General features: G+C 48.9%; 10 protein-coding genes across 10 annotated transcripts; 4 read left to right on the plus strand and 6 right to left on the minus strand.

The window, feature by feature from the left end:
* Positions 1-1,234: 1,234 nt before the first annotated feature.
* On the plus strand, positions 1,235-2,282 carry N7518_008225 (uncharacterized protein; the record flags this gene model as incomplete). The annotated part of the gene is made up of 2 exons (XM_057189152.1): positions 1,235-1,865; positions 1,921-2,282. The coding sequence occupies 2 exons, from the start codon at positions 1,235-1,237 to the stop codon at positions 2,280-2,282; spliced, it is 993 nt and encodes a 330-aa protein (XP_057040855.1).
* A 513-nt stretch (positions 2,283-2,795) lies between these two features.
* On the minus strand, positions 2,796-4,121 carry N7518_008226 (uncharacterized protein; the record flags this gene model as incomplete). The annotated part of the gene is made up of 3 exons (XM_057189153.1): positions 2,796-3,376; positions 3,548-4,000; positions 4,082-4,121. 3 exons carry the CDS (start codon positions 4,119-4,121, stop codon positions 2,796-2,798), a joined length of 1,074 nt encoding a protein of 357 aa, XP_057040856.1.
* A 347-nt stretch (positions 4,122-4,468) lies between these two features.
* Positions 4,469-7,190, minus strand: dppV (dipeptidyl peptidase DppV; the record flags this gene model as incomplete). The annotated part of the gene is made up of 8 exons (XM_057189154.1): positions 4,469-4,610; positions 4,690-4,901; positions 4,955-5,187; positions 5,239-5,461; positions 5,510-6,533; positions 6,585-6,823; positions 6,876-6,927; positions 6,994-7,190. 8 exons carry the CDS (start codon positions 7,188-7,190, stop codon positions 4,469-4,471), a joined length of 2,322 nt encoding a protein of 773 aa, XP_057040857.1.
* A 460-nt stretch (positions 7,191-7,650) lies between these two features.
* On the minus strand, positions 7,651-10,597 carry N7518_008228 (DNA ligase (ATP) CDC9; the record flags this gene model as incomplete). The annotated part of the gene is made up of 4 exons (XM_057189155.1): positions 7,651-8,196; positions 8,248-8,478; positions 8,662-10,429; positions 10,530-10,597. 4 exons carry the CDS (start codon positions 10,595-10,597, stop codon positions 7,651-7,653), a joined length of 2,613 nt encoding a protein of 870 aa, XP_057040858.1.
* Positions 10,598-11,165: 568 nt separating this feature from the next.
* Positions 11,166-14,658, plus strand: N7518_008229 (uncharacterized protein; the record flags this gene model as incomplete). Its single annotated transcript, XM_057189156.1, has 2 exons — positions 11,166-11,198; positions 11,251-14,658. 2 exons carry the CDS (start codon positions 11,166-11,168, stop codon positions 14,656-14,658), a joined length of 3,441 nt encoding a protein of 1,146 aa, XP_057040859.1.
* Positions 14,659-14,949: 291 nt separating this feature from the next.
* N7518_008230 (translation initiation factor eIF5) lies at positions 14,950-16,191 on the minus strand (the record flags this gene model as incomplete). Its single annotated transcript, XM_057189157.1, has 1 exon — positions 14,950-16,191. One exon carries the CDS (start codon positions 16,189-16,191, stop codon positions 14,950-14,952), a length of 1,242 nt encoding a protein of 413 aa, XP_057040860.1.
* A 987-nt stretch (positions 16,192-17,178) lies between these two features.
* Positions 17,179-19,050, plus strand: N7518_008231 (bifunctional hydroxyethylthiazole kinase/thiamine-phosphate diphosphorylase; the record flags this gene model as incomplete). Its single annotated transcript, XM_057189158.1, has 7 exons — positions 17,179-17,278; positions 17,331-17,507; positions 17,557-17,692; positions 17,749-18,156; positions 18,207-18,583; positions 18,640-18,740; positions 18,796-19,050. The coding sequence occupies 7 exons, from the start codon at positions 17,179-17,181 to the stop codon at positions 19,048-19,050; spliced, it is 1,554 nt and encodes a 517-aa protein (XP_057040861.1).
* Positions 19,051-19,572: 522 nt separating this feature from the next.
* On the plus strand, positions 19,573-20,070 carry N7518_008232 (uncharacterized protein; the record flags this gene model as incomplete). Its single annotated transcript, XM_057189159.1, has 1 exon — positions 19,573-20,070. The coding sequence occupies one exon, from the start codon at positions 19,573-19,575 to the stop codon at positions 20,068-20,070; it is 498 nt and encodes a 165-aa protein (XP_057040862.1).
* A 118-nt stretch (positions 20,071-20,188) lies between these two features.
* On the minus strand, positions 20,189-21,334 carry N7518_008233 (uncharacterized protein; the record flags this gene model as incomplete). The annotated part of the gene is made up of 1 exon (XM_057189160.1): positions 20,189-21,334. The coding sequence occupies one exon, from the start codon at positions 21,332-21,334 to the stop codon at positions 20,189-20,191; it is 1,146 nt and encodes a 381-aa protein (XP_057040863.1).
* Positions 21,335-21,841: 507 nt separating this feature from the next.
* On the minus strand, positions 21,842-23,503 carry N7518_008234 (uncharacterized protein; the record flags this gene model as incomplete). The annotated part of the gene is made up of 1 exon (XM_057189161.1): positions 21,842-23,503. The coding sequence occupies one exon, from the start codon at positions 23,501-23,503 to the stop codon at positions 21,842-21,844; it is 1,662 nt and encodes a 553-aa protein (XP_057040864.1).
* Between the last annotated feature and the right edge of the window lie 293 nt (positions 23,504-23,796).

Consider the following 23,796-nt stretch of genomic DNA (forward strand, 5'->3'; position numbering starts at 1 on the left):
TGTCACCCCAAGGTCAATAAGAAGGATATTAATATAGAGGCGCTCAGATGATAGCTATTAATCTTGTAGCATTGACACCGAATGTCTTTTTGAAGATATGCGCTTGGTTTCTAATTCTGTGCTGGTGCATTTTAGCTTTCCTGTACATCTGCATGATGAGATAACTTGTATTACAATTGAACCTGATCGGTACTCCATGTGGAGTACTGCATGAACATAATCTCTGATTCTCTACAACATCACGTCGATCGGCGATTCCCAACAAGCGGTGTTAATGCAGTGATACGATATGAAGGGCCCAAAAAGACACACGGCATAAGACCATGTAATCTTTGGAGGCACATAACTTAATTCGGTTTGCCAATGGCCATTTGTATCTTCAAGGGGAAACGTTGTGTGGCTATCTAGCACAGCCTGATAGCGCTGAATCCGATCTCGGGAAGCAAATGTGTCAGATTGGTAAGAATAAAAACGAGAAGAAGGAAAGACTCAGTAGTGCCAAAGGTATGCCGAGGACTATAAATGAATTAATTAATTCTGAATGTGACGGGGTAGTTATAGTATAATGTGGGATATTTTGCTCTTCGCAACACCATATAAATCATCGAGCATTGGCCTATGTTAATGACTATGAACCTCGATATTGTCTTTATAGGTATCTAATTTCCATCGATTATGCAATGATCCCAGTCTCATCCAAGCAGCGATTATCGATGTGTACTGAAGTCTGTCGTACTATCGCCTGAACTTACCCTTACCTGTAAAGCAGGTATTAGCGAGATATAATGTAACAAGTTTCCTTACATATCTCAAATCGCTTGTGTTTACAGAGAATTCTCTAAGATCAAATATCTGGGGCACACGCTGGGGCCGGTTATTGGTGCATGACTGCGGTCACGAGGAGACTGGGATATTTATGGTCATGTTCTGCTACTCTATCACTGGAGGTATCGACGTGATTATAGTCAGTTTCGGTTTCTTTTCTTTTTGCTTTAGGGTTCTCATTTGGTCATGGACCGGCATGGAGTGTATGTAGGAATAGGCATGAGCATATCACCTTTGCAGGGGCAGCTGATAATCATCTCGCGGGGGCAGCTGTTGCTCCTGCGTGACCGGGAACAGTAGTTATAAATCACGATGTCTGCGAGGACAAGAAGAAAGTCTCGGAATAAAAGGCGAAACAGCGCGCCTTCTCGCTCAGAGCCAAGTATAGTCCAAAGCGACCTTGAACACGATGACCAAAATCCACCAGAAAGTGAAATGTACAATGCTGAGTACTCTCCTGCTACTTCAGCCTGTGCTTGCAGTGTCAGAACCAGGAATACTAGTACCGCGAGCATCTGAGTCTTCAGTAATCTCCTCGACCACTCCTTCGATGTCAACCCTAGCTGTGACAACCTGCAATGGCCGCTCAGAGTACTGCACCCGGTCCTACTCGAATATCACATTCGTAGGCTCCCACGACTCTGCCTTTGTCGGACCCTTACCCCAGCAGAACCAAAACATCGATATAAAAGCCCAACTTGACATGGGAATCCGGTACCTGCAAGTGCAAACACACCGCTCCATCCTTGACGGGAACATCATAGAGCTGTGTCATACCTCATGCTTGCTCGAAGATGCAGGAACACTCAAATCATTCTTGACGACTATAAAAGACTGGCTGGATACAAACCCGAATGAAGTTGTTAGTCTCCTCTTGACGAACGGCGACTCAATCGCAATCACCGAATTTGGAGACACTTTCTCTAGCAGCGGGATTGACAACTACGCCTACGTTCCCTCCGCAAGTCCGCTATTAATATCAGACTGGCCCACACTGGGTGACATGATATCCAGAGGAAAGAGATTGGTGGTATTCTTGGGTAAAAGCACCAATCACAAAGAGATAGGCTATACCTCGAGACTAAAAATTTTCAGACTACGGTGCCGATACTACAAAAGTAAACTTCATTCAAGACGAGTTCGCCTACTACTTCGAGACAGCCTATGACGTCACGGACTCCTTTTTCTCAAACTGCAGCATCGACCGACCCTCTGATACCGCTGCTGCAGGCCGTATGGGCATTGTCAACCACTTCCTTGATGTCGATATTTTCGGCATAAAGATTCCAGCTCGCCACAAGGCAGACACTACTAATACTGCAACCGGGCCTGGGAGTATTGGCGCTCAGGCGGGGCTATGCGCTAAGTTGTATGGGAATGCGCCGAATGTGCTGCTAGTGGACTTTGTGGATAAGGGGGATGTTATTACGGCGCAGAAGAATCTAAATGGGTTCTAGATCGGGATTTGGGGTCATGTCGTGCTATGATTTCCCATAAATATATATATCATTTAACGCTTGAATATATTGTAAGTTCATAATCATTTGTCTTGTTGGAGAAAGGTAGATAGACAGACGTAGTAAAAAATTCGAGATATGAAGGCAAGGGAGCGTCATCAAGTACACCCGAGAGCTTTTCTTGAGGGTTCTTCTTATATACACTTACTACTAGAACTCCATTGAATTGAACGGTAATGCCTACTATTATTGTCATTACTGAGAGAATGTCTGCACTGCTTCCAAATTTCGTGTAATTCGCAACTTATGAATGCAGTAGAAGAACACTGAACTAGCAATAAGAAAACCATCAAATAATCTATTAAGATAAAAAGTTGTACCTGCAAATAAAATAGCATCAAAGATCAGATATTGAAAGATTTGGATGAAACGGGCAAAAGATTCCCTTTGCTTAGATATCAGGGAAAGCAGTGGACAACACGAAAATTCTTGCCAAACACCAATCACAACCCACTAATCAAGCTCAGACTCGTCATAAGAGTGATCCGAATCAGATGAGGCATAGTGAGCGTACAGGTGGCGCATCAAAACATTCGGATCATCGTCGCGCACGGTGCTGATGAAACAAGGAGTCTTGCGGACCTCCTCGGAGACGTTGGCATATATTAGCTCGATTGCACAATCGCGCATGCGCTGGTACCATAGGTACAGATTGTGACTAGGGGATAGTGGCTGAAGCTCCGCAGTCACAGTAGGCCACACCGAGTGTTGGCGGAAGAGCAGGAGCATGGCGGCCAACCAGTATTCCCAGTTCTCGTTGCCAAGGAGGGAGGGTACTTCAATGGGGATGAAGTGTTTGTTGTGGGAAGTGTTCATGAAGAACCTCACATGCTTCGCGGTCCTGGCTTGCTCGGCTATGTTTTCAACTAGCGAGGGTACCGATGAGATATCATCGTCGCTGTCGCGGACACCGCGTGTGAAGATCAAGTGGCCCAGGTTGTCAGAGAATGTGCTGGAGACGGGATTGCTCGGTCGCTGGATCCTCGGATTGGCCTCGGGGATATCCTCCATTTTGACACTGAGAGGGGACGACTCTGTATCCGTGTTAGATAGGAGAAAGATCTATTTCCAACGTCCGTTTTGAGAAGAGAACGTGGGAGTGTTGGCGGAATTGAGACCAGGCTTGGGACAAGGATACAAGGTGATGTCGCCCTCAGTACATGGAAATAGATTCAGGGAAAGACTGAGATCATCGAGAAACTCACTTTTTGTGTTCTTTGTATTCAAGTTCGTTGTATCATTGGCGGGGGTAGCGGGAGACTCTGTAGTCTTGTTGTTAGAGGAAAGATAATACCAGTCCCAGCGTCCATTTCGGGAAACAAAGATAGGGTAGCCAGTGGGATCGGCAGTGGGAGCGTGGCATAAGGTAAAATAATCCCCGATACATGGCAGTAAGTTCGAGATCGGGCCTGGGACAGGAGTCATGTCAAAATTGTACTCACTCTCGTTCTCATCATTGGCGAAAAAAGCGGGAGTGGGAGAAGACACCTCAGCTTTGATCTCTGTACCAAAGACGTAAGGATTAGCGCTGTATTGTGTAGCATCATCGAAGAAAGCCAGAAGGTCTGTAAGCTGATTCCAGTACTCACTTGGGGTATGGGTTCCAGTAGAGGGCTCTGTCTTAGGCATTCCTGTCAGGGAGCTTTTGTTAGCTCTCTCTAGGATAGCCGATTGTATGCGTTTTTGCTTATTTGTAATGGGCGATGATGATAGATGAGGGGACAAAGCATGGGACATACCCTTCTTGACGCCCTTACGGGCGGAAGATTTGGGAGGCATGATGGTTGATAAGTAGGAAAGGATTTTGATGAAACTCAGAGATAGCAAAGAAGACAAAATTTTGGGGAAGAAGGATGCTTTTGAGGGGTATTTCGTTTGCTACGGTGAGAGCCGTTTGTAGGCAACTGGGGATTTTCTATATTCGCTGCTAGTAACCGGTAGATTCCATGAGGAAGAACATCCATATTACACAAAGCATAAGAGAAAAAAAAAGAGGTTATATTGTGATGATTCCATTGTTCATGTATAAAGTTGGACACAGCATAGAACTGTGAAGAAAGAGATAGCTATGAAACAAACCATCTGAGACATGACATGCAGAAGGCCCTCGTTTGCAGCAAACGAGCTTAAAACCGAGGATTATAATCCACAACAGGAATTGCTGTGTCATTCAAACTGACAGCGCCAGGGGTGTGAATCCCAGAGTACTGATTGAGCCATCCCAAGACCTGTTGATGCCAGACGAGACTGTTTTCCTTGTTGATGACCCTATTTAAATACCATATAATTAGTTCTATGACTCTGCGATAATGCATCCCATCCATCCAAAGGTCTCCATTATACTTACCAATGATTTTCATCGGGGAAACTAAGCAGCCGGCTTGGAACACCTCGCTCCTGCAAGACATTGAAAAGTGCCAGACCCTCAGAGATGGGAAGTCGAAAGTCCAAATCACTGTGGATAATGAGCTGTGGGGTGGCGAATTGTTTAATGTGCTCTGGAGCCGATGGATCCCATCGACGGTAGTTGTCTCGGTTGTCCCAGAACGTGCCATTGAACTTTTGAAGAGTTAGCATACAAACAATGAAAATGCCACGAATAAGATACATACCTCATGCTCCATAAACCATAGTTCCTCAGTCGAGATCTTTGCGTCGGCCACAAATGTGCCATCGTGGCTAGCCAGTGCCTTGAACTCGCGACCTAGAGGATTACCCTGGATCCAGTTGATCATGAAGCCACCGTAGCTGGCGCCAGCTGCCACTCCGCGGTCGGTATCAATAAAGTCGAAGTTGTCCCGGACATACTCCCAACATTTAACCAAGTCATCGTAAGGGTAGCTGCCTGTTGATCATTAGAAGGCGAGAATGAAAATGAGTGATGAGAATGGCATACCCCAATTGTTCGCGATCGCGTCTGTAAGTTTATCACCAAATCCAGTGCTACCAGTCGGATTGGGCGCGACAACTACATATCCTTGGTCGGCGAAGACCTTGTAGTTCCACCGAGTGCTCCAGGAGTCACCCCATGAACCTTGAGGACCACCATGAATAAAGAATAGAAGCGGGTAAGACTTCGACTTGTCAAAGTTCGAGGGATAGATGATCCAGGAATGAATCTACAATGTTAATATCTTTTCAGTTTCATGAAAAAATGGTAGACTTACATCTGTCCAGTTGCCCCTATAGTAGAACTCATCAACGTCTGATTGACCAAGGCTCTTCAGGGCCGGGTCAACTTCATTGGCGGAGAAGATAACACCCGTGATACCTTTGCCAGGCTTCGCGGTGTAAACTGTGCGGCTAGTATAGATAGCGGAACTAGAAACTAAATAGTCTCCATTAGGCAGGCCATAGTAAGCAGCCACTGCGCCACCGTCGGTGAAGTTCTTAGGCTCGAAATCACTACCAGCATTGGCGGGCAGCAAGAAAAGCCGAGAGCGTGCAGAGTCCTCGGTGTTCAGAACTAGGTTTTCCCCATCAGCAGTCCACTTGATTGCACCAGGAGACCGGTCCCAATTCCTGGCCAATGTACGAATAGTATTCTTGGAGCCAATGGTATAAACGTAGACAGTACGACGGTCCGACTCGTACGAGATGTCTTCCATTTGGAGATATGCAATGTGACGGCCATCTGGGGAAAAGACAGGACTACTCGAATCACCCTTGATGTCGTTCGGTGTACCAGGACTGTTTGGACCGTTAATAGCCACGGCCTTTTTAGATCCATCATGGGGCACAAGATAGATATATGAAGCAGTGTTGTTTGCACGTGGCAATTCAGGCGCCTTGCTCTTAAATGCAACCAATTTCCCGTTAGCGGAGATGTCATAGTCAGATGAATCGCCGAATGGTGGGTAGGGTGACTCAAGATTCTTCACTCCTGCGACGAGGTTCTTGAGAGATCCACTAGAAGTGTAGCGGGATGTCGCTCCATGTCCGGCTCTTTTCTTCTTCAGAGTCCCCGAGAAGATAGCATTGAATCTCGTCGTGAGCCAGGTATCCCAGTGGCGGACGTAAATACTATCGTAGATACGCGCCGAGCTTAGTGGCGTGGCAGCAAGCTCAGCATTGTACGCCGTGCCATTAGAGTAGGACTCTCCATACACCAAGAAGTTAATATCTCCAGACTTGGTAATGACCGTCTTGAGGCCAGAAAGCGGCGCCGGCAGTGAAGCTGCCTTGTAGGCACTACACAGAAGTTAGTAACGTTTCAGTCAAATATGTCATAGATAAACCCACGAGTAGGCGAAATTAGAGGTATCTGACACCCAAATCTCGGTACCTCCGGGAATCTCGGCATTCGTGCCGTTGATATATAAGAGACCCGAGTCAGTAGACCCTAGCCAAATCAATTCGGAGACATTGCTGTCATTGGTAAGCTGAGTCACTTTCCCAGTCTCCAGATCCAGCAGACTCCACCATGACGACGTAGCATGGGTCTCGAAGGAGTATTCAGAGGTGGAAAAGAGTGCGACTTCCTATGTTAGGTCAATAACATTGTCGATATCTACATACAATTGTGCAACTTACCCCTGATGGGTTGGGAATAGCCTCACCGCGTCTTGGAACCGCGATAAGCTGTCTACAAAAAAAAATCAGCAACCAACCAATAGGTACAACGAATGAATCGGGCGAGACCAGCACTGACTCGGGAGTAAGAGCTGCCGCAGAAACGATGATCGACCCAATGGCCGTCGTCAATTGAAACATGCGCATATCGACAATGAAGTATGTAACCACACAGCCCAAGAAAAATGTGCAGAGAGCCAGATGGGCTGCATTCCGGACCGACACTGAAATATAAGTGTTGCGACTCCACACGCGTTGTGAGCTAGTAGTAGCCATGGCGGAGCGTTGAAGGGGGGCATGTTACATTCCTCGGTGCCAAGAAAGATATGCATGATGTTATTTCGTGCTATCAGTTACTTCCAAGGCACTGGCAAGACGTGCTGCGGACAAAGAAAGGCGGGCGCAGGTCGACGTAGGGCCCGAGCAGGGTCCGGCTGCTTGGCTTGCAGCGCCAAGCATCGCGGAGTCCGCTGATAGCCCGCTGATAGCCGGGATTACCTATAGAATAAAGTCATGATATTGGATGCCGATCAGCAGGGGCTTTGACTTAGAAAGGAATAATTGGATTAAAAGTGAATTGATAAATTGGTGCCAACCGGTTGTCATTGCCCCGTGATGATGCACCCCATCTAAGCAATGGTGCCATTCTAGAAAATGCGTACGACTTGTCAAGGCCTTGATATCAATATCCAATGAATTTAATTACATTCGCTATAGTGCGCCTGACAATATCGCTTCAATATTCAAAGTCATCATCCACACCTCCCTTGCTAGTAGTGTCCTTGGTGACTGCTTCTTGTTTCCGATACATCTCTGCCACGGCACGGGTGGTAGTAGCCTCGTCTGGCTTCTTATCGTCGCGGGATTTCATATATCGCGGGAAACGCAGAGATACACCCTTTCCACCTCCGGTTGTTCCTTGGAACTCATCGGCAGCGGCTTGGTAGCGTGGGCTGAGGGTCAAATCCGCAGTTTTGACTTCCCACACCAGTCTTGGCTCAAACCAAACATCCGGTTGGTCCTTGGGGACGGCCGAGTGAGTGTAAAATGGCTTTGGGCGGTCAATTACCAGAGGAACTAGTGTCTGATGTAGCTCTTCAAGTAGCACCTCAGAGAAGCCAGTGCCGATGTTACAGATAGTCTCATATGTGTCGTTGTTGGGGTTGTAGGCAGCGAGAAGGAAAGCACCGTAAACCGAAGTACGTTTTCCACGACCATAGTAGGCCCCGAGTACAACAAGATCAAGAGAGTCACCAACACCGGCGAGGTAATCTTTTTTGACCTTTGTAGAAGTTAGCACGGTTGAAATAACCAACAAACAGAGGCACCATACCTTCAGCCAGTTGCGGCTCCGCTTGCTTGGCTCGTAGCCACTCTCTGCTGTGTCTAGCATCTTCACCATAAGACCTTCACAGGATGCCTTAACACTAGCCTCGAGCAATTCTTGGATCTCATCGAGAACATTGGAGTTGCCATACTGGGCAAACTGGAACTCCCCCTCAATCGGTTGGAAGCACTCATGCATAAGCTCTCGCCGTTCTCGTAGAGACTTCTTCACGCAGGGCTGTCGAAAAGTTAGCGAGAATAACTAGAAATGTGGCCCAAAGCGACTCGATGTGCCTCCTTTCTCTCTCATCATCCTCACCATAAACATGAAAGAACACCGAATCGCGAAGGAAGGAGAAGAGAGGAAGAGTGATCCAGCGAATCGCTCTTACATAGATATCAAATAGAATAATAGTCTTACCTCTCCATTGAAGAAAAGCAGATCAAAGGCGTACACGCAGACCTTGACCTTGACATCTTCCGCTTTGACATCCTTGCGCTTGCGGGTCATCAGTTGCTGGAATGGAAGAACCTTTTTGGCTTCGGTATCCCATGCGACAGTCTCGCAATCCAGAACAAAGCTCTTAACGTCAGCTTTGACCCAAGTGCCAAGCTTGCCTAGAACATCGGGATACTTCTTTGAAAGATCTTCCGAGTTGCGGGAAAATATTGAGGACAGCCCCTTGCTGTCTTTCTGCAATGTTTCCAAGGCTCCAGGATACTGGTGCATAGAATCTGGAGATACAAAATGGATTTGTGCTCTTTCTCCATCGTACTTGTATTCGCAAGTGAATTCCTTCCCTTCGAAACGGTCAAGGACCTCGGTGATAGACTTTGTCGGTTTGGCAAGCATAGGCTTGATAGGAATTCCGGGAGAAAGCTTGCACACTTCAGGCAACTTGAAGAGACCATGCTCAAGAACGGCAGGAATGATCACTTCATAGGCAGGAAGCTCGCTGTAAACAGTTTTGAAGATGTTTTCACCGGCGGCCATTTGCTCTGTCGAAGGAATTTTATTGCCGGTTGACTCAGCCTCGTGAATCTGGACTGCCCGAGAGACAGCGACAAGAACTGTCTTCTCTGCGAGTCCCAATCTCAGTTTACCTTCCAAAAAGCGAACGATGAATTTGGCTTCGCTGGGACCACCCTTGTCCTTGGTGATATCCACCCCTTTGCCTCCCTTGCCAGCAGTGTCGGCATCGGCTGCAGACAGCAGTTTCTTGATGCCTGAAATCTTTTTGTCCTGAGATCCATGACCCTGGACCTTGGCAATTCCAAGAAGACCTTCGTGTACACCCCGAACAGTCAAAGGCTTGGGCTTGAACATGGTAGGCTGGTTTGACCGACTTTTGGCAGCGACCAGTCCCAGGTCTCCGATTTCCCGTTGATCGGCTTTGATGACGGCAAGGCTGCGGCCGGTACATTCACCAATAGCTTTCATGATGAGTGACTCCCCGATGCCCAGTTCAACTCCGGCATAATCGGCAGCAAGTTTATTAATCATCAGTTGAACAGTGGGTAGGAAATCGGCAGGGGTCAGGCGAAGAACCTGGCGAAGGAAAAGAGAACAATGGTCCGTGATTTCCAAACGCTTCCTGGTCATCTCTACTAGAGAGAATGTGGTACATAACGCAGCATAGGGAACAGGAGCGCCTGCTTCCCAGTCTGGGTATGGATCTTTACCACTGGCTTGTATTTTTGCTTGGAACTTTTCGATTGATTTCCTCGTGAGCTCCGGCTTGAGGTCATCTTCATCTTCGCTTTCCAGTGGGTCCTCGTCTTCTACTACTGAAGGTGACTTCTCTTCAGGAGTAACATCAGAGAGATTTTTCATTGCTGGTTTTGGTGACGATTCAACTTTTGGCTTTATAGACTCAGGCTTCTTCGGGGATGCCGATTGTTTCTTAGCAGCGGGAGAGCTCTTCGCCGAAGCCTTTCGTCGCCTCTTAGAGACAGGCTGAATATCAGAACCATCGCTTTCTTCCGCCTCAGGGCTTTTTTCCCGCTTCACGCCCTTCGTTGGCTCTGCAGTTGGTGCTGAATCGCTAGCGTCCTCCACCTTAAATCCATTGGTGTTATCCGTGGGCTCAGCATCAGCGGCATTACTGCTTGCTGCTTGTCTCTTTCCGCCAAAAGCTAATGTGGTCTGCTTTTTGGGCGGTTGGCTGGCGCCCGAACCGAAGAACCTCCTACAAGACAAACACAACGAATTAGCCGAGTGAATGAAAACAAGAGTCAAAATAGGTCAGAGTAAGAGGGCGCATGCGCCATCGAATATTGTCGACGCACCCAATCGTTTGCTGGCCATCCCGTACATACCCCAGGGTAGCCTGTTTCCTGCTCTTGTCATCGGCCATGATTCGCGGTTGTGAGGATGTTGTTTTGTTCAAACTAGGATTTTGGTGAGCTGTACTACTGGCAGATAACAAGCCCGTAGATAGCTTCGCAATTGATGTGGTCAAGGAATTGTGTTGTCCTGCAGATCGTATGTAGAAGCTTGGTCGCGAGCGTGAGAGCGATAACAGCGCAAGCTCTCGAATTCGCAACACCCGCATAGAAGTTTCTGTCGAAGTCAAATGGGCACGAAATACGGCTCAATATATACTCCGAGCAGACAAGAACCGCAATGGAAATAGCCAAGGCAACAGTGGCTAGTTACTCTGTGTCGCAGGCAGCTGTCGGGTTTCCCACGCGTTGAGACGCGCTAACGTATCACGTGCAGTGCTATCTTGCCCGTTTGGGATAGATTACATTCACCGCTTTATTATTATGCCGGCAGGTGACAGAGCGGTGCAGCTTGGGGATGCAGTTCGATCACGATGGCTCTGCTAGACGGTGTTCCATGGTGCTCTACTGATTTGATACTACTCAACACTTAGCCTACTATCTTGCAACTCTGACGCCGCCTGACCTTGTTCGGCTGCAATGGAAAACCTCCGGCAAGAATCTTTCAAACAGGTATGATATGCTTCTTCGGCTCTTAGGACGACCAATGCTGATTTCTGAATAGCTTCGAGCACCATGCATTGAACTCAGCTCCGTGGGCCTCCGTTTCCGAGGAAATCATGCTTCCGCTGCCGACATATTCCGAGCCCTTGAGCCGGTGCACAACTGTTTAAAGGAACTTGCGGGGAACAATACGCTAGACGAGAAGCTAGCTGAATATGCATTCTTTCCATTGTCGCATATCTTCAATGAAACACAAAGACTACCCGCACGATGCTTAGAGTCCGCCGTCCACTGTTTGCGAATACTGGTCGCCGATGGATGGCGGCAGAGGCTATCTCCTGCAATGGGCAAGCAACTCATAATCCTGTTGACGTTGATCGTGGGGGGATCTCCGAACAAGACGGAAGAAAAGCAACCACCGAAGCCGAAAGTTCCGGAAGAACTGTGTATTGCTGGATTCGACTGCCTCGGTACTATATTTACGGTCTTGGAAGGGCCTGTCCCAGAACGGACAATCTATCACGAGATCGGCACGGCGACGGTTGTCGACCAAACAGTATATATCCTGCTAGAGGGAATTGTCGATGATAGATCAGATGAGATCTGCCTGGCAGCCGCTAAGGCTTTGCAAGCACTTTATGCTCGAGTTACGGACCGCGTTGTGCTTGCCAGCATCATGCCCCGGACTGTGTCGGCACTGGCTAAGATTCTAAGGCCGTCAACACAGACTCGCAGGTCATACAAGCTCCTCCAGACTTCCTTGCAGATTCTCACGGGGCTCCTAAGAGCTGTTCTCAACGACCGTGTCGCCTTGGAAGTCTCCCCGCCCGAGCTGCGAAGCGATAAAATAGCTCTGGATGAAGCCTGGCTGAAAGCCACCACAACGCAGATCAAGCTCGCGCTGGCTAGTGTTATCCAAGTTCGCCGCCATCAACGGACAGAGGTTCAGTCTGCCGTCCTAGACCTCTCCCTAATGGTAATTGAAGAGTGCCAAACCACACTTTCAGATTCTCTGCCTATGATGATTGAAACGGTTGTTGTTCTGGCAGATAAAGAGGATGAGGGGGCGAATGAAGCCTTTAAGAACGTAACTCATCTTGCCACAACATACCCCACAGTATTGGATTCTTTAAAAGAATCTCTGCATACCTGGCTCACTTCTTTCCCTCGAATCATGCAAGGCAACGATGAAATTGCTAAGCAGTGGGGGCTTCGTCAGATCTCCACGGTCTTTCAGGTCCTATCTCAAGTTCAATCTGGATCAGATTTGCTTACCAGCGGTTTGGCATCCGGCCTATGTGATAGCCTCGGTGCCGTTGTCAAGCGAAACACCAATGCTCTCCAGCCGTTAGCCTCAATGGATGATAGCTTCAACTGGGAGGTGCTCAACACCGACGCTAGATCGAAGCTATTTCCTCCCATCATTTTGGAACACCAAAGCCAGCAACAAACTCTCAAAGATCTACAGTCAATGATTACTAGATTGAATTTGTCTGAGTCTGGAAATGAGATCACTCGATCAATTGTCAACCGTATGCACACGACATCAAGTGATTCTGTTATTGCACCTTTCTGGTTGGCGATGACTTTCTTGCGGGACAGCACTACAGCAACAGCCAGCTTTGACGATTTCATCTGTCTTGAGCATGTTGAGGGGTCTGTCTCATCAACTGACCGTGGCGGCATGATTGAAGAGTTGTATTATATCTCATTAAATATACTGAACGAACTGTCAGTCGATGGAACAGATGATTGGCGTACATCAGCACTGGCTTTGGAATCCGTGGCTCTCCAAGCTCAGCAACTTGGCCAGGATTTCCGACCTGAGCTCATAGATGCGCTCTACCCAACTTTACAGCTGTTGGCATCACATAATCCTAACCTTCAACGCCACGCCATGACATGCCTAAATATCTTGACCAATGCCTGCAACTACCCAGACACGAGTACGATGATCATTGAGAACGTGGACTATTTGGTGAACTCGGTAGCCTTGAAACTCAATACATTTGACGTGTCACCCTATCCGCCACAAGTCCTGTTTATGATGGTCAAGCTTTGCGGTGCCCCGTTGATACCTTATCTGGATGATCTGGTTGATTCTATATTTGGTATCTTGGATCTATATCACGGTTATCCCAAACTCGTTGAGGTGATGTTCAAAACACTAGCTGCAGTCGTCGAGGAAGGGGCGAAGAAACCCTCTTTGCTCACAATCGAGGAAAGCAAAGAGAATGGCTCCCACGACACCCGCAAGTCTCAATACGAGAATCTCTCAATCCCAAGCATCGCCGCGAAAATTGCCAACCGCAAAGCCAAACGGCATGCCGAGGACGAATTAGTAGATGCTGATGGCAAAATCCCTCACCCCAAAAAGCCATGGTCAGAAACATACGACAAGCCTCCTCCAGAGCCGTCCATTGAAGAGCTTCTGAACCAAGCCGAATCGGACGCGCCGTCACTCCCACCCCCCAAAGAGCCAGAAGACGCCGAGAAGCCGCTTAGCAAAACCCATGCCCTCCTCCTCCACATTGTCAAATCTATCCCGTCCCACCTAACCTCACCATCTCCCTACCTTCGACGCTCCCTCCTCTCAATCCTCATCGATGTCCTACCCGCCCTATCCCAAAACGAAACCAGCTTTCTTCCTCTAATAAACGACCTCTGGCCGACAGTAGCAAGCCGAATAATCTTCCCCTCGTCACAAAAAAATGAAACCTCCAAATCCCTCATCGCCACCTCATCCACAGAATCAACCCGCAACCCCGAAATCCCAGACCACCAAGAAGAAACATTCGTCACGGTAGCAGCCTGCGAGGCCATGGAAGCAATGTGCAAAGGCGCGGGTGATTTTATGGCCACGCGCGTCGAAACCGAATTCCCCCGCTGGGATCGGCTGTACCGCCGAGTATGGGATAAAGTGCGCGTTGACGCCGAGGCCGCGAACGAACGCCGTGCCCGGTCCCAGGCTACGACCGTGACCGTGACTGCCGCTGAATCAGGAGATCTGGCGTCCACTCTACACTTGGCCCTATATTCGTCCCTTTCGCTCTCCCCCTCAACGCCGGGATCGAGATTCTTCACGCCGCACCACCGTCTGTGGCGCGCGTTGGTCTCTCTTTTTATCACTGTTCTTTTGCATGTCCGGTTACCGTTGGAAGTGGGTGATAGGGTTTGCGAGATCCTTGGTGGCTGGATTGCGTTGTTTGTGGGGCCAGAGTACTATTTCTTCTCTTCGAGGACGACTATGTCTGTGAATGATACTTATGGTGAAAATATGGTTTCTGTCGAGGAAGCGATTCGGGCGATGGAGACTTGGAATGTGGATTTAACGTGGTTTATCTTTATGCGGCATCGCCTAAGGGCGGATGTGGTCCCTACAGGTAATGCTAGTAACTGTGGTGGTGCTACTAATATCCTTTTCAATGGCGAGGAGGGGCAAGTTAGACTTGCTGAGATAATGTTCTAGTTATTGCTTTTCGTCGTTAATAGCATTGCATGACAAAAAGTTTCTGCTTTCGTACATAACTTGTACAAGTACTGAAGTACGACTAGTGTGGATGAAAATTGATTATGGTTGATACCATATAGATATTCATTGTAAAGGAGTGGGGATTGATGAGCTAAACTAACATGAAAATCGAACCGAGCACTTAATGCCAGATGGGCAGACCAAGGCCCAAAACTGCATGTTCAATTAAGAATAGAGGCAAATAGCAAATAGCGAAGGGTACAAAATAGCGTACGCAGCGTGGACCGTCTACTCACTGTCTTCTTCGCTCTCCTCGTCACTCTCGGCATTCTCCAGCCACTCAATGAAGGGCTTAGCAGCTTTGTGGATCTTTTTGCTGGTCGAGATATCAACGTACTTCTTGCTGGTCTTGGCACCCCACGCCTTGAGGGTTTCCTCAGACACAAGGTCGTTCTGGTAGTAGCCCAGCAATATGGCAGGGATCTGGACGACAAGCTCCGGGTGATCCTGGCCAACGAAGCGCTCGGTACCACCGAGGAAAGCCTTCTCATGGCGATCGGAGGTGATCAGCTTCTTGAGCAAACCAGCGCGACCTTCAATCTGCTTAGCAATCTTCTCATCGAAGATGCTCTGTGCCAGAACGGCAACAGTCTTGTGCTTGCTCTCAATGCCGAACTCCTTAGCCTTCATGTAGATCTCAACATCACTAACGTTGGTAACACCGCCCTTCTCAGCAGCGGTTTCAACGATCCAGCTGCCCAATTGCTCGTAGGACGAGGGTCCATCAGCTCCCTCATCATCAACATCCTCAAGGACAAGGGCACGCTTGAGGTCCAAGGGGAGCTCCTTAGCACGAGCCTTCACGGCCTCTTCGGAAACGTCAACGGCCCACTCATGATCCTTGATCTCGGCCTCGGCCTCGATGGCCTGAGCTTGACGGGTCACTTCATCATCGCTGTTGGCCTCGAGAGCATAATCTCCATCATCACCATTCTCGGAGTTGTTGCTGTCACCTGGACTAGCATCCTCGCCATTGGCAGCCTTCTCCTTGTTTCGCTCACGGCGGGACTTCTTTTTCTCCTTCTTGCCACCCTTAGGGTTGTTGCGAACAATGAAAGTGCTTAGCTTGAGGCGAGGGTCAACATCAGACCGCTGCCCACAGGCCTTGCAGTCCAGGGTAATTTTGTCGTCCTTGATAGAGACGTCGGTCTCAGGGTTCTTGCACTTCTTGCATAGCACAAACTTGGAGATGAAGCCGTCAAGGTAGTCCTGGAGCTTGGGGGCATCGTGAGAACCGTTGATGATCCAACGTTCGTCGGAGGGCTTAGCGTTGGCCTGGGCACCAAGTTCAAACCCGAAGTACTTGATGAGATAGGCAGGAGGCCGACTGAGAGACTGGGCGACCGAGTTCAGGTTGACGACAACGGTCTTAATACCGTTGCCCTTGCCCTCGACTTTAGCCTGGAGCTTTTCCATCTTGTAGCGATAGAAGGGATCCGTGATATCCCGGCGAATATTGACGGTGGCCATGATGACGGTTTAACTGAGCGGTTGGTTCACTAGAATGGAACAGTGGGCTTGCTTGAGGGAAAGCTGGGAGGATTCTGGATGAGAATTTTGTTGACGAGACAAGACATGCGTGTCAAGTTTCTTTTTTGGGGATTATAGAATGTGATTTCTTTAGGAAAAGTCACAATAAATTGGGGAGGAAAGATCCGGGGTATTCAGCCACAGGATCGAAGGTGTATGCTGCAAGGTTTCGGCGCGCGAAACGTTTGCAGCTTGAGCGGCAGGTGATGTTCGAAATTTTGGACGGAGGACGAATACATAGACAAGTTCGCGGGAAACTTCTCAACGTGTTGCTTGCTGGGAACGATCGAAGTTCTTTCGGGAATCCGAGTCAGAGGTCGGAGACCTTGGGGCGGACGGTGGAAAGTGATGATGGCGAGGCCGAACTAACCAGTGATCAATAATGAATAGCGTAGAACTGGAAGTCCACGCGGTAGATAGATAAAGGCTTCGAAAATCACTCGATGCCTGTCAGTGTTTGAGTGTTGGGAAAAAGTAGAAGAAGAAAATGAAAAGCAGAATTTGACAAATCACGGTTATGTCAGCGGGCACGTGCCGGAAATAACTCGGAGTATAAATGGCCATTGAACGTTGAGTATAGTAGTACATGGGAGGCGACTTTTGACAAGGATTGCCTTATGTTTGAGTCTCTTCACTTTGAAAGCAAACCATTGGCAATATTGAAGCATATATAGGTGTTCTGAGTGAATTTTACAATATTCTCTACACCCGGACGAGTACAGGCCGAACCTTGCAAGACCCCACCATGACCACACAACGATAAACGGCAATCTCCTTCGGTGACTTAAGTACATTGTCTTGCGTTGTACAGCCTCTGCTGGACTTGTCAATCCGTTGTTCATTTCGGTTTGATTCTCTTCGTCAGAACGACTTCGGATCTACTACTCCGAAACTCCCCGCCTTTGTCCGGCCCAAGGCCAACACACCATGTCCGTAGATCTGTCGCTCTATTTGGTCACGGATTCGACGCCGGCCATTCTCAAGGGACGAGATTTATGCACAGTGGTAGAAAGTGCTTTGCAAGGAGGTGAACGGTGCTCCAGCCTTCCTGCCAATTATTCAACTAACCCCTACTGCAGGCGTGACAGTGGTGCAATACCGGGACAAAACCAATGACACTGGTCTCTTGGTGGAAACTGCCCGGAAACTACACCAGATAACCAAGAAGTACAATGTGCCTCTTTTGATTAATGACCGGGTCGATGTGGCTCTTGCCATTGGTGCCGAGGGCGTGCATCTAGGTCAAGATGACATGAGTTCGTTGCTACAATTCTACAAAAATACATGTATTAATGTCAAATATAGGCTTCGCGGAAGCAAAAAAGCTTCTTCCCGAGAATGCCATTATTGGTATCAGTACGTCCTCAGTCGAGGAGGCTATAAAAGCCACCGCAGATGGCGCCGACTATATCGGAATTGGTACTATGTTTGCCACCCCCACGTAAGTCCACATTTCGAATATGCCAACACCCATCAATAGACGCTAACCACCCATAGCAAAACCAATACCAAGTCAGTCATCGGGACGGCAGGTACTCAAGCCATCCTAGATGCCATTAAATCTTCCGCCATAGGCACGGTTTCTATCGGCGGCATCAACCACTCTAATGTGCAACGAGTGCTCTATCAGTCTCAGTCACCAAAGAAAGCACTGGATGGAGTAGCCATTGTTAGTGCGATCGTGGCAGCTGATGACCCCAAAGCATCTGCCGAGAAATTCGCCGGGCTCATCAGAAACCCTCCCCGGTTTGCACAGGCTCTCAATCCTCCTCGTGCTAACGAGAGCGAGGCCTTGTTGAATGAGGTGCCCCAAATCATCCGTAAGATGGTCGAGGTGCATCCTCTCGTACACAACATGATCAATTTTGTTGTGTCAAACTTCGTAGCCAACGTTGCCCTTTCTATGTCAGTATATTGTACCTAGCCGGCCATTTTTCATGCTAACCATTCTACAGTGGCGCATCTCCTATCATGTCTCCATATGGCGATGAAGCCACCGACTTGCGCAAGTTTGATGGTGCTCTTTTGATCAACATGGGTACATTGACTAGCGAGAGTGTCTCAAACTACTTAAAAGCCATCAAGGCGTACAATGAGCGGGGCAACCCAGTCGTCTACGACCCAGTCGGTGCGGCTGCGACACACATTCGCCGCAATGCAGTGACCCAGCTTATGGCCGCGGGTTATTTTGATCTGATCAAAGGCAACGAGGGCGAAATTCGCCAAGCTTGGGGTAGCAGTACTGTCCAACAGCGCGGTGTCGACAGTGGACCGAGTACCCTTGACGGCAATCAAAAAGCCACCTTGGCTCGGGACCTGGCTCTCCGGGAGCGTAAGTGACTCTCTAGGGCTTTCTAGCTGTGATTCCTCTTTTCTAATTTAAGATAGGGAACGTTGTGCTTTTGACCGGAGCAACGGACTACCTCAGCGATGGCGAGCGGGTCATTGCCGTCGAGAATGGCCACCCATACCTGGGGCAAGTGACCGGAGTATGCAACCTCCCCAAACACATCCTTTTAGTACACAGCTAACATGAATTTACAGACCGGCTGTGCCATCGGCACAATCTCCGGCTGTTTCCTGGCTGCCCACCGCTCTGACAGACTCCTCGCAGTGCTGTCTGGGATTCTCATGTACGAGATTGCAGCGGAGAACGCAGCGGCCAAAGATTATGTTCGCGGCCCGGGAAGCTTCGTCCCGGCATTCGTCGACGAGCTTTATGCCATTCGCACAGCGGCGGCAAACGGTGATGACAGCTGGTTTGTCGGTCGGGCCAAGGTGCATGAGGTGAAGCTATAGATCCCTAGATTAGTAGACGAGCGATATATACCGATCCAAATATGACCATACTTGATTCAAATTTACGGTAAAAGAAACAAAGATAGTAGTATACCAGCTCGTCTTCCCTCGGCTTCTTCCCCGCATTTCCGACTTCTCCGACTCCCCGCGTCCCCGCCAATTCTTCTCTTCTTTACATTTTACCGAGTCCCTAAAAACCTCACATAGGAACCACAAACTGTTGCAGTAATGGCTACCCTTGCGCGCTCATCTCGGATCCGTAAGAAACCCCCGAATCCCAATGCAGTGCAAGTTAACACTAGACCAGGCAATCCGGCACTCTTGTATGCAAACCCCCAGTATCAAACAAGGATATATAGCCTCAAAATCCGAACTAATGACTCAATTCCAAAGCATCTGCGACATCCAAGAAAAATTTCGCAATGGGATCTACGAGTTCCCCAAACTGTACGAATCCCATATCCCAAGAACAATTGAAACCAAAAAGCCAACCAACCAAACAGGGTCTTAACGGCTGAAAAAATGCTCCGCGCAGCCTCAGCCCTCAAAATCCCCGTGTTCATAACAACTCAGAACCGCGCGAAACTCGGCAACACCGTGCCAGAACTCCAGCAACACCTCAGCGACACACACGTCCGAGCTGACGTAGATAAAACCCTCTTCTCAATGATAACCCCGGAGATCGAGAAGCTGCTCCCAGCCCCCGGCTCTGCGCCCCTTGACGTGATAATCGTCGGGATCGAGACGCATATCTGCGTGACGCAGACGACGCTTGATCTTCTCGAGCGCGGTCACCGTGTTTACATCCTCGTTGATGGCGTTAGTAGTATGAACACCGAGGAGAGGGGGATTGCGCTTGCCAGATTGAGGGATGCTGGGGCTGTTGTTACGAGTAGTGAGAGTGTCCTTTTTGAGATTCTTGGTGATGCTTCGCACGAAGCGTTCCGGGCTGTTAGTGGGCTTGTTAAGGAAACGAAGGATAATACGAAGGGGGCTTTGGGGGTTTTTTCAAAGATTTGATTTGATGGAACTTGGTTTAAGTAAAATATAGTGCTTAACTTATCTTTCATAGTAGATGTTCTAGGAGAGAATGCATGTGATAAGTGGTTACCACTTTGCTAAATACACTTTGATTTGACTAGTGACTCGAAAACGTCGGTTTCTCAGAGTCTTGATTATACCCGTATCCCAGCCATACTTTCAGCTTAACACCAGCGGATTTCGCTTCGCGCGCGAGCAAAGATGGTGCCAGCCTCCAGCTTCCCTCGGGCATATCCTCCTCTGTTTCAGAATCAGGAACTGTTTCAGCCGAGTAGATGTTCACTGTGTGTAAATATGGAAGATGCACCCTCTTATGCTGGATCAAATCGAGCATAAAACTGTCGTGCTCCAAATTATCAGTCTCACTCAAGAATTCAGTGAGCTCGGTATCGTCATAAAAAATCTCCAACACCTCCAGACTGTGAGGTAAGCCTTTCCAGACCCCATGCGGAGCATCCCACCCACAGAGGAAGACATGATAAATGCGCAGGATTCTAAGGGCCATGAACTCGCTCAGATCAATGCGAGGTCCATTGCCCAGTCCTTCATGGACAAGCGGTGGCCGTGTCATCGTCAGTTCTACCAACGTTGTTTTTTGCGATTGCAGCGTGCGCACAAAAGCAGCACATGTCCAGGTTTTGGCTGGTTCGTCCCCAATATGGCCCTCCCACTCACCTTGCTCGGCGTCGTAGTGAAGCGTCTTCAAAGATGCCGGCCAGCTTAATACAGCGGCTAGAGCTCCCTCATGCGCCCCACAATCAATCAGCTTTAGACATTCCACAGTTGAAGTGCCAATATGTGAGTTGTTTGGAAATTCTAAAGGCTCCCAATCACTGAACTTGTGAATAGTAAGGTCTCGTATGTTGGAGAACCAAAAGAAATGATGGATATCATAAATAGAGTCGCCACATGGAATGATCGCTGAGATGATGTGCTCTTGGAGACCTGGGTCCTTCTCAAGACTCCGATTTAGCTGCTGCAGTGGAGATGGTGCGCCGACATGACCATATCTGCGGACAAATATATCACGATAGAAAAGTGGCTGTAGAAGACTATTCAGGCGACAGGTGGCGAGTAGGAAAGAATGAAGGGATTTGGAGCCAGGTGGTGGATCACGCTCTATCGCGTAGCGGTAGGCATCTCCAATTTCATGGAATAGCAGCGGTACCTGTCTCTTACCCATTTGTAGGTAGTTACCGATGGCTAGAATCAATTCAGCTGGAAGATCCAGCAGACCTGCCATTATTATTGCTCTCAAGGACAGTCGTCCTCGTTCTGGATCTCGAATTCGGCAGTGATTTTAAACGAACGAGAAAGACAACGACGGTAATCTTGCCAGGCAGAAGCTGAGATTCCTTTCGTAAATTTTGCACTCCAGCCCCCTGGAGTATTGATTACTAATATTTACTAACGTCCAGCCCTGTACCTATGAATGTATGGGAGATGAGGAGGACTATACATATACTAATAGAATTGAATCAGTTGATATTGTACTGGTCATGCGAATTAAATGGTAAGAATATCATTTTTTCCTCAATTTTTTTCTCTTTTACTTAGTAGGTCATTCCGGCAATACTACAAGCTAAAAAGAAAAAGGGGTTCCCCTTCTATGTTGGCAGCCTTTTAACTCAGCGCCTCTCACTTTTCCTGATTTACAGGGAATCGCAACCCTTGCGTATCATGCCAGAAGCCGAGATCATTTCAGATTCGGTTGGAATCAAACATAAAAGCCAAGCCTAGTCTGTTTCATCTAGGAGGAGGCATTGTGATGGGGTGGGTTGAGCCATCCAAACGCCGATGCACCACCCACGGGATTTAGCGTGCCATACTTGTCCGAAGGTGTAGTTGGGTGGTGGGCAGAAGTAATCGGCAAAGACGACTTGTCGGCCTGCTCAGTGGTAGCACTGCTAGGACCCGAGCCCGAAGTTGTGGAGTTTGCATGGCTCGTGGATTTTCCGGTGCGGAAGACCTTCATCTCGCGTTTATCCGCCGCCTTCTGGGCAGTGCTGGCGGATTTCTTGGCATCGCGACGCCATGGGCCACCCCAAGATGGCATATCCTCAGTTTTAGTAGGCTCAGAAGTCGGTGGATTGACAGTAGCTGAGCGCGTTTCAGCTGAAATGTGAACATGAGCCTGGGGGTTCTGTAGGTGGGACTTGTGAGGATCGCTATTCTCGCTGCCAGACAGACTAGTCGATGGGGGCGCTGAGGCCGGTTTCTGTTGAACATTGGCAGGCCGGCCAATGATACCAACGGATGGATGTCCGTTAGTAGGAGGTTCCAGTATGTCTCCAGTATTAGGAGAAGTGCGGAGGGACTTAAACACGGAGTCCTTCTCGGGACGAACGAGGGGGACAGACACGCGGTTGTGGTCATCGTCCACCATGATCAGTTTATCTTGCGAGAATAAAATATCAGCATTGTGCGCACGCATCACATCGCTTCCAATGATGATTTGAATCGAATTATCGCCGACTTCTGTCTCGCGAACCACAAAGCGAATGGTCACGGCAGGAACTTGGTGAGTAGGGGTTCCGGGGCGTGATGAAGATGGATGAATAAGTGCTTCAGGAAGATAAAGTGGGAGCTTGATGTACTCTACATCGCCCTCGCACACAATCATGTTCTCCAACCCGAATTCGCGGACCATAGAGAGACCCAAACTTGAGATGTAAGAGCCCGAGCAAACGGCTGCGTAGAGGAGAGAGCCATTAGTGAAAGTATCAGTCAACCAGCAGCGAATGATGGACGGGACCGGTCCAAGCAAGAAGAGTCCAGGAGGGGGAATCAGAGGGGACTCGATAGGCGTAGTACCAAGCAGCCGAGTGGTATTCAGGCGCAGGCTGTTAGTCCGAGCGGAATGGTGTGAGTGGCCAGAGGAGCTCAATCGTCCATCAGATTGATGTGAAAATGTCCGCTCAAGAAGCGGGTGGGTGCTCAAGCCGCTGCCGGTCCGCAGAGGAAGGTCATTGCTGGAACGGCTAGCCTGGCCGTTCCCGTGGATCGCACTTTCGTCAAAACGGACACTGTTGGCTCGTGACGCACCCCGTCTAGGCTCGTCTTCGCCATCGAATCCGATTGCAGAACTGGCCATTGCGGAATGATGACCTTGATCGAATCCTTTGAAAGCATCCGGGGGTGAGTGGAAAGTGGGGTCTGGAAGGGATGTCTTGGTAAGTGGCGAGCTGATCGTGAAGGGCAGAGGTGGACTACCTGGAGCGATTGCCCCAACCGAGTGCGGAAACGGCGAGACAGGACACCAAGGACTTCTCAGTCGGGCATCCTCGTCCCGGCGACGCTCCAGTTGCGCGAGCCGTTCTCCTTGCTCGTACTGGGCAATGTGGAGCTCCTTCAACTCGTCAAAAACACGCCAAATGTCGTCACGGGAAGCAAAGGGATACTGCGCGTCCATCGCCAGTCCAGTTTCCAGTGTTGAGAATTCAAGATAAAAAGAAAATAAAGCAGAGAAGGTGACGCGGGGTCCACCCTAAGAGCAGGGGCGCGAACGGCGTCACTTGAATTCGACACCTTTTTCTCCAATATCTCCTGCCGCCTTCAATCTGTGAGACGGCCCACCGGCCGTCCACCCTGTCTTCGAAGGACAAATATCTGGAGACCTGATCAGAACATCCAGCAGGGAGTTGAGGGAAGATAGACGATGGAAGATAGACGATGGTATTGGCACAGATGAAGGGAACGCGTTTC

The sequence above is a fragment of the Penicillium psychrosexuale genome, assembly GCF_028828465.1.
Source record: "Penicillium psychrosexuale strain IBT 29551 chromosome Unknown utg000004l, whole genome shotgun sequence".
Taxonomy (NCBI): Eukaryota; Fungi; Ascomycota; class Eurotiomycetes; order Eurotiales; family Aspergillaceae; genus Penicillium; species Penicillium psychrosexuale.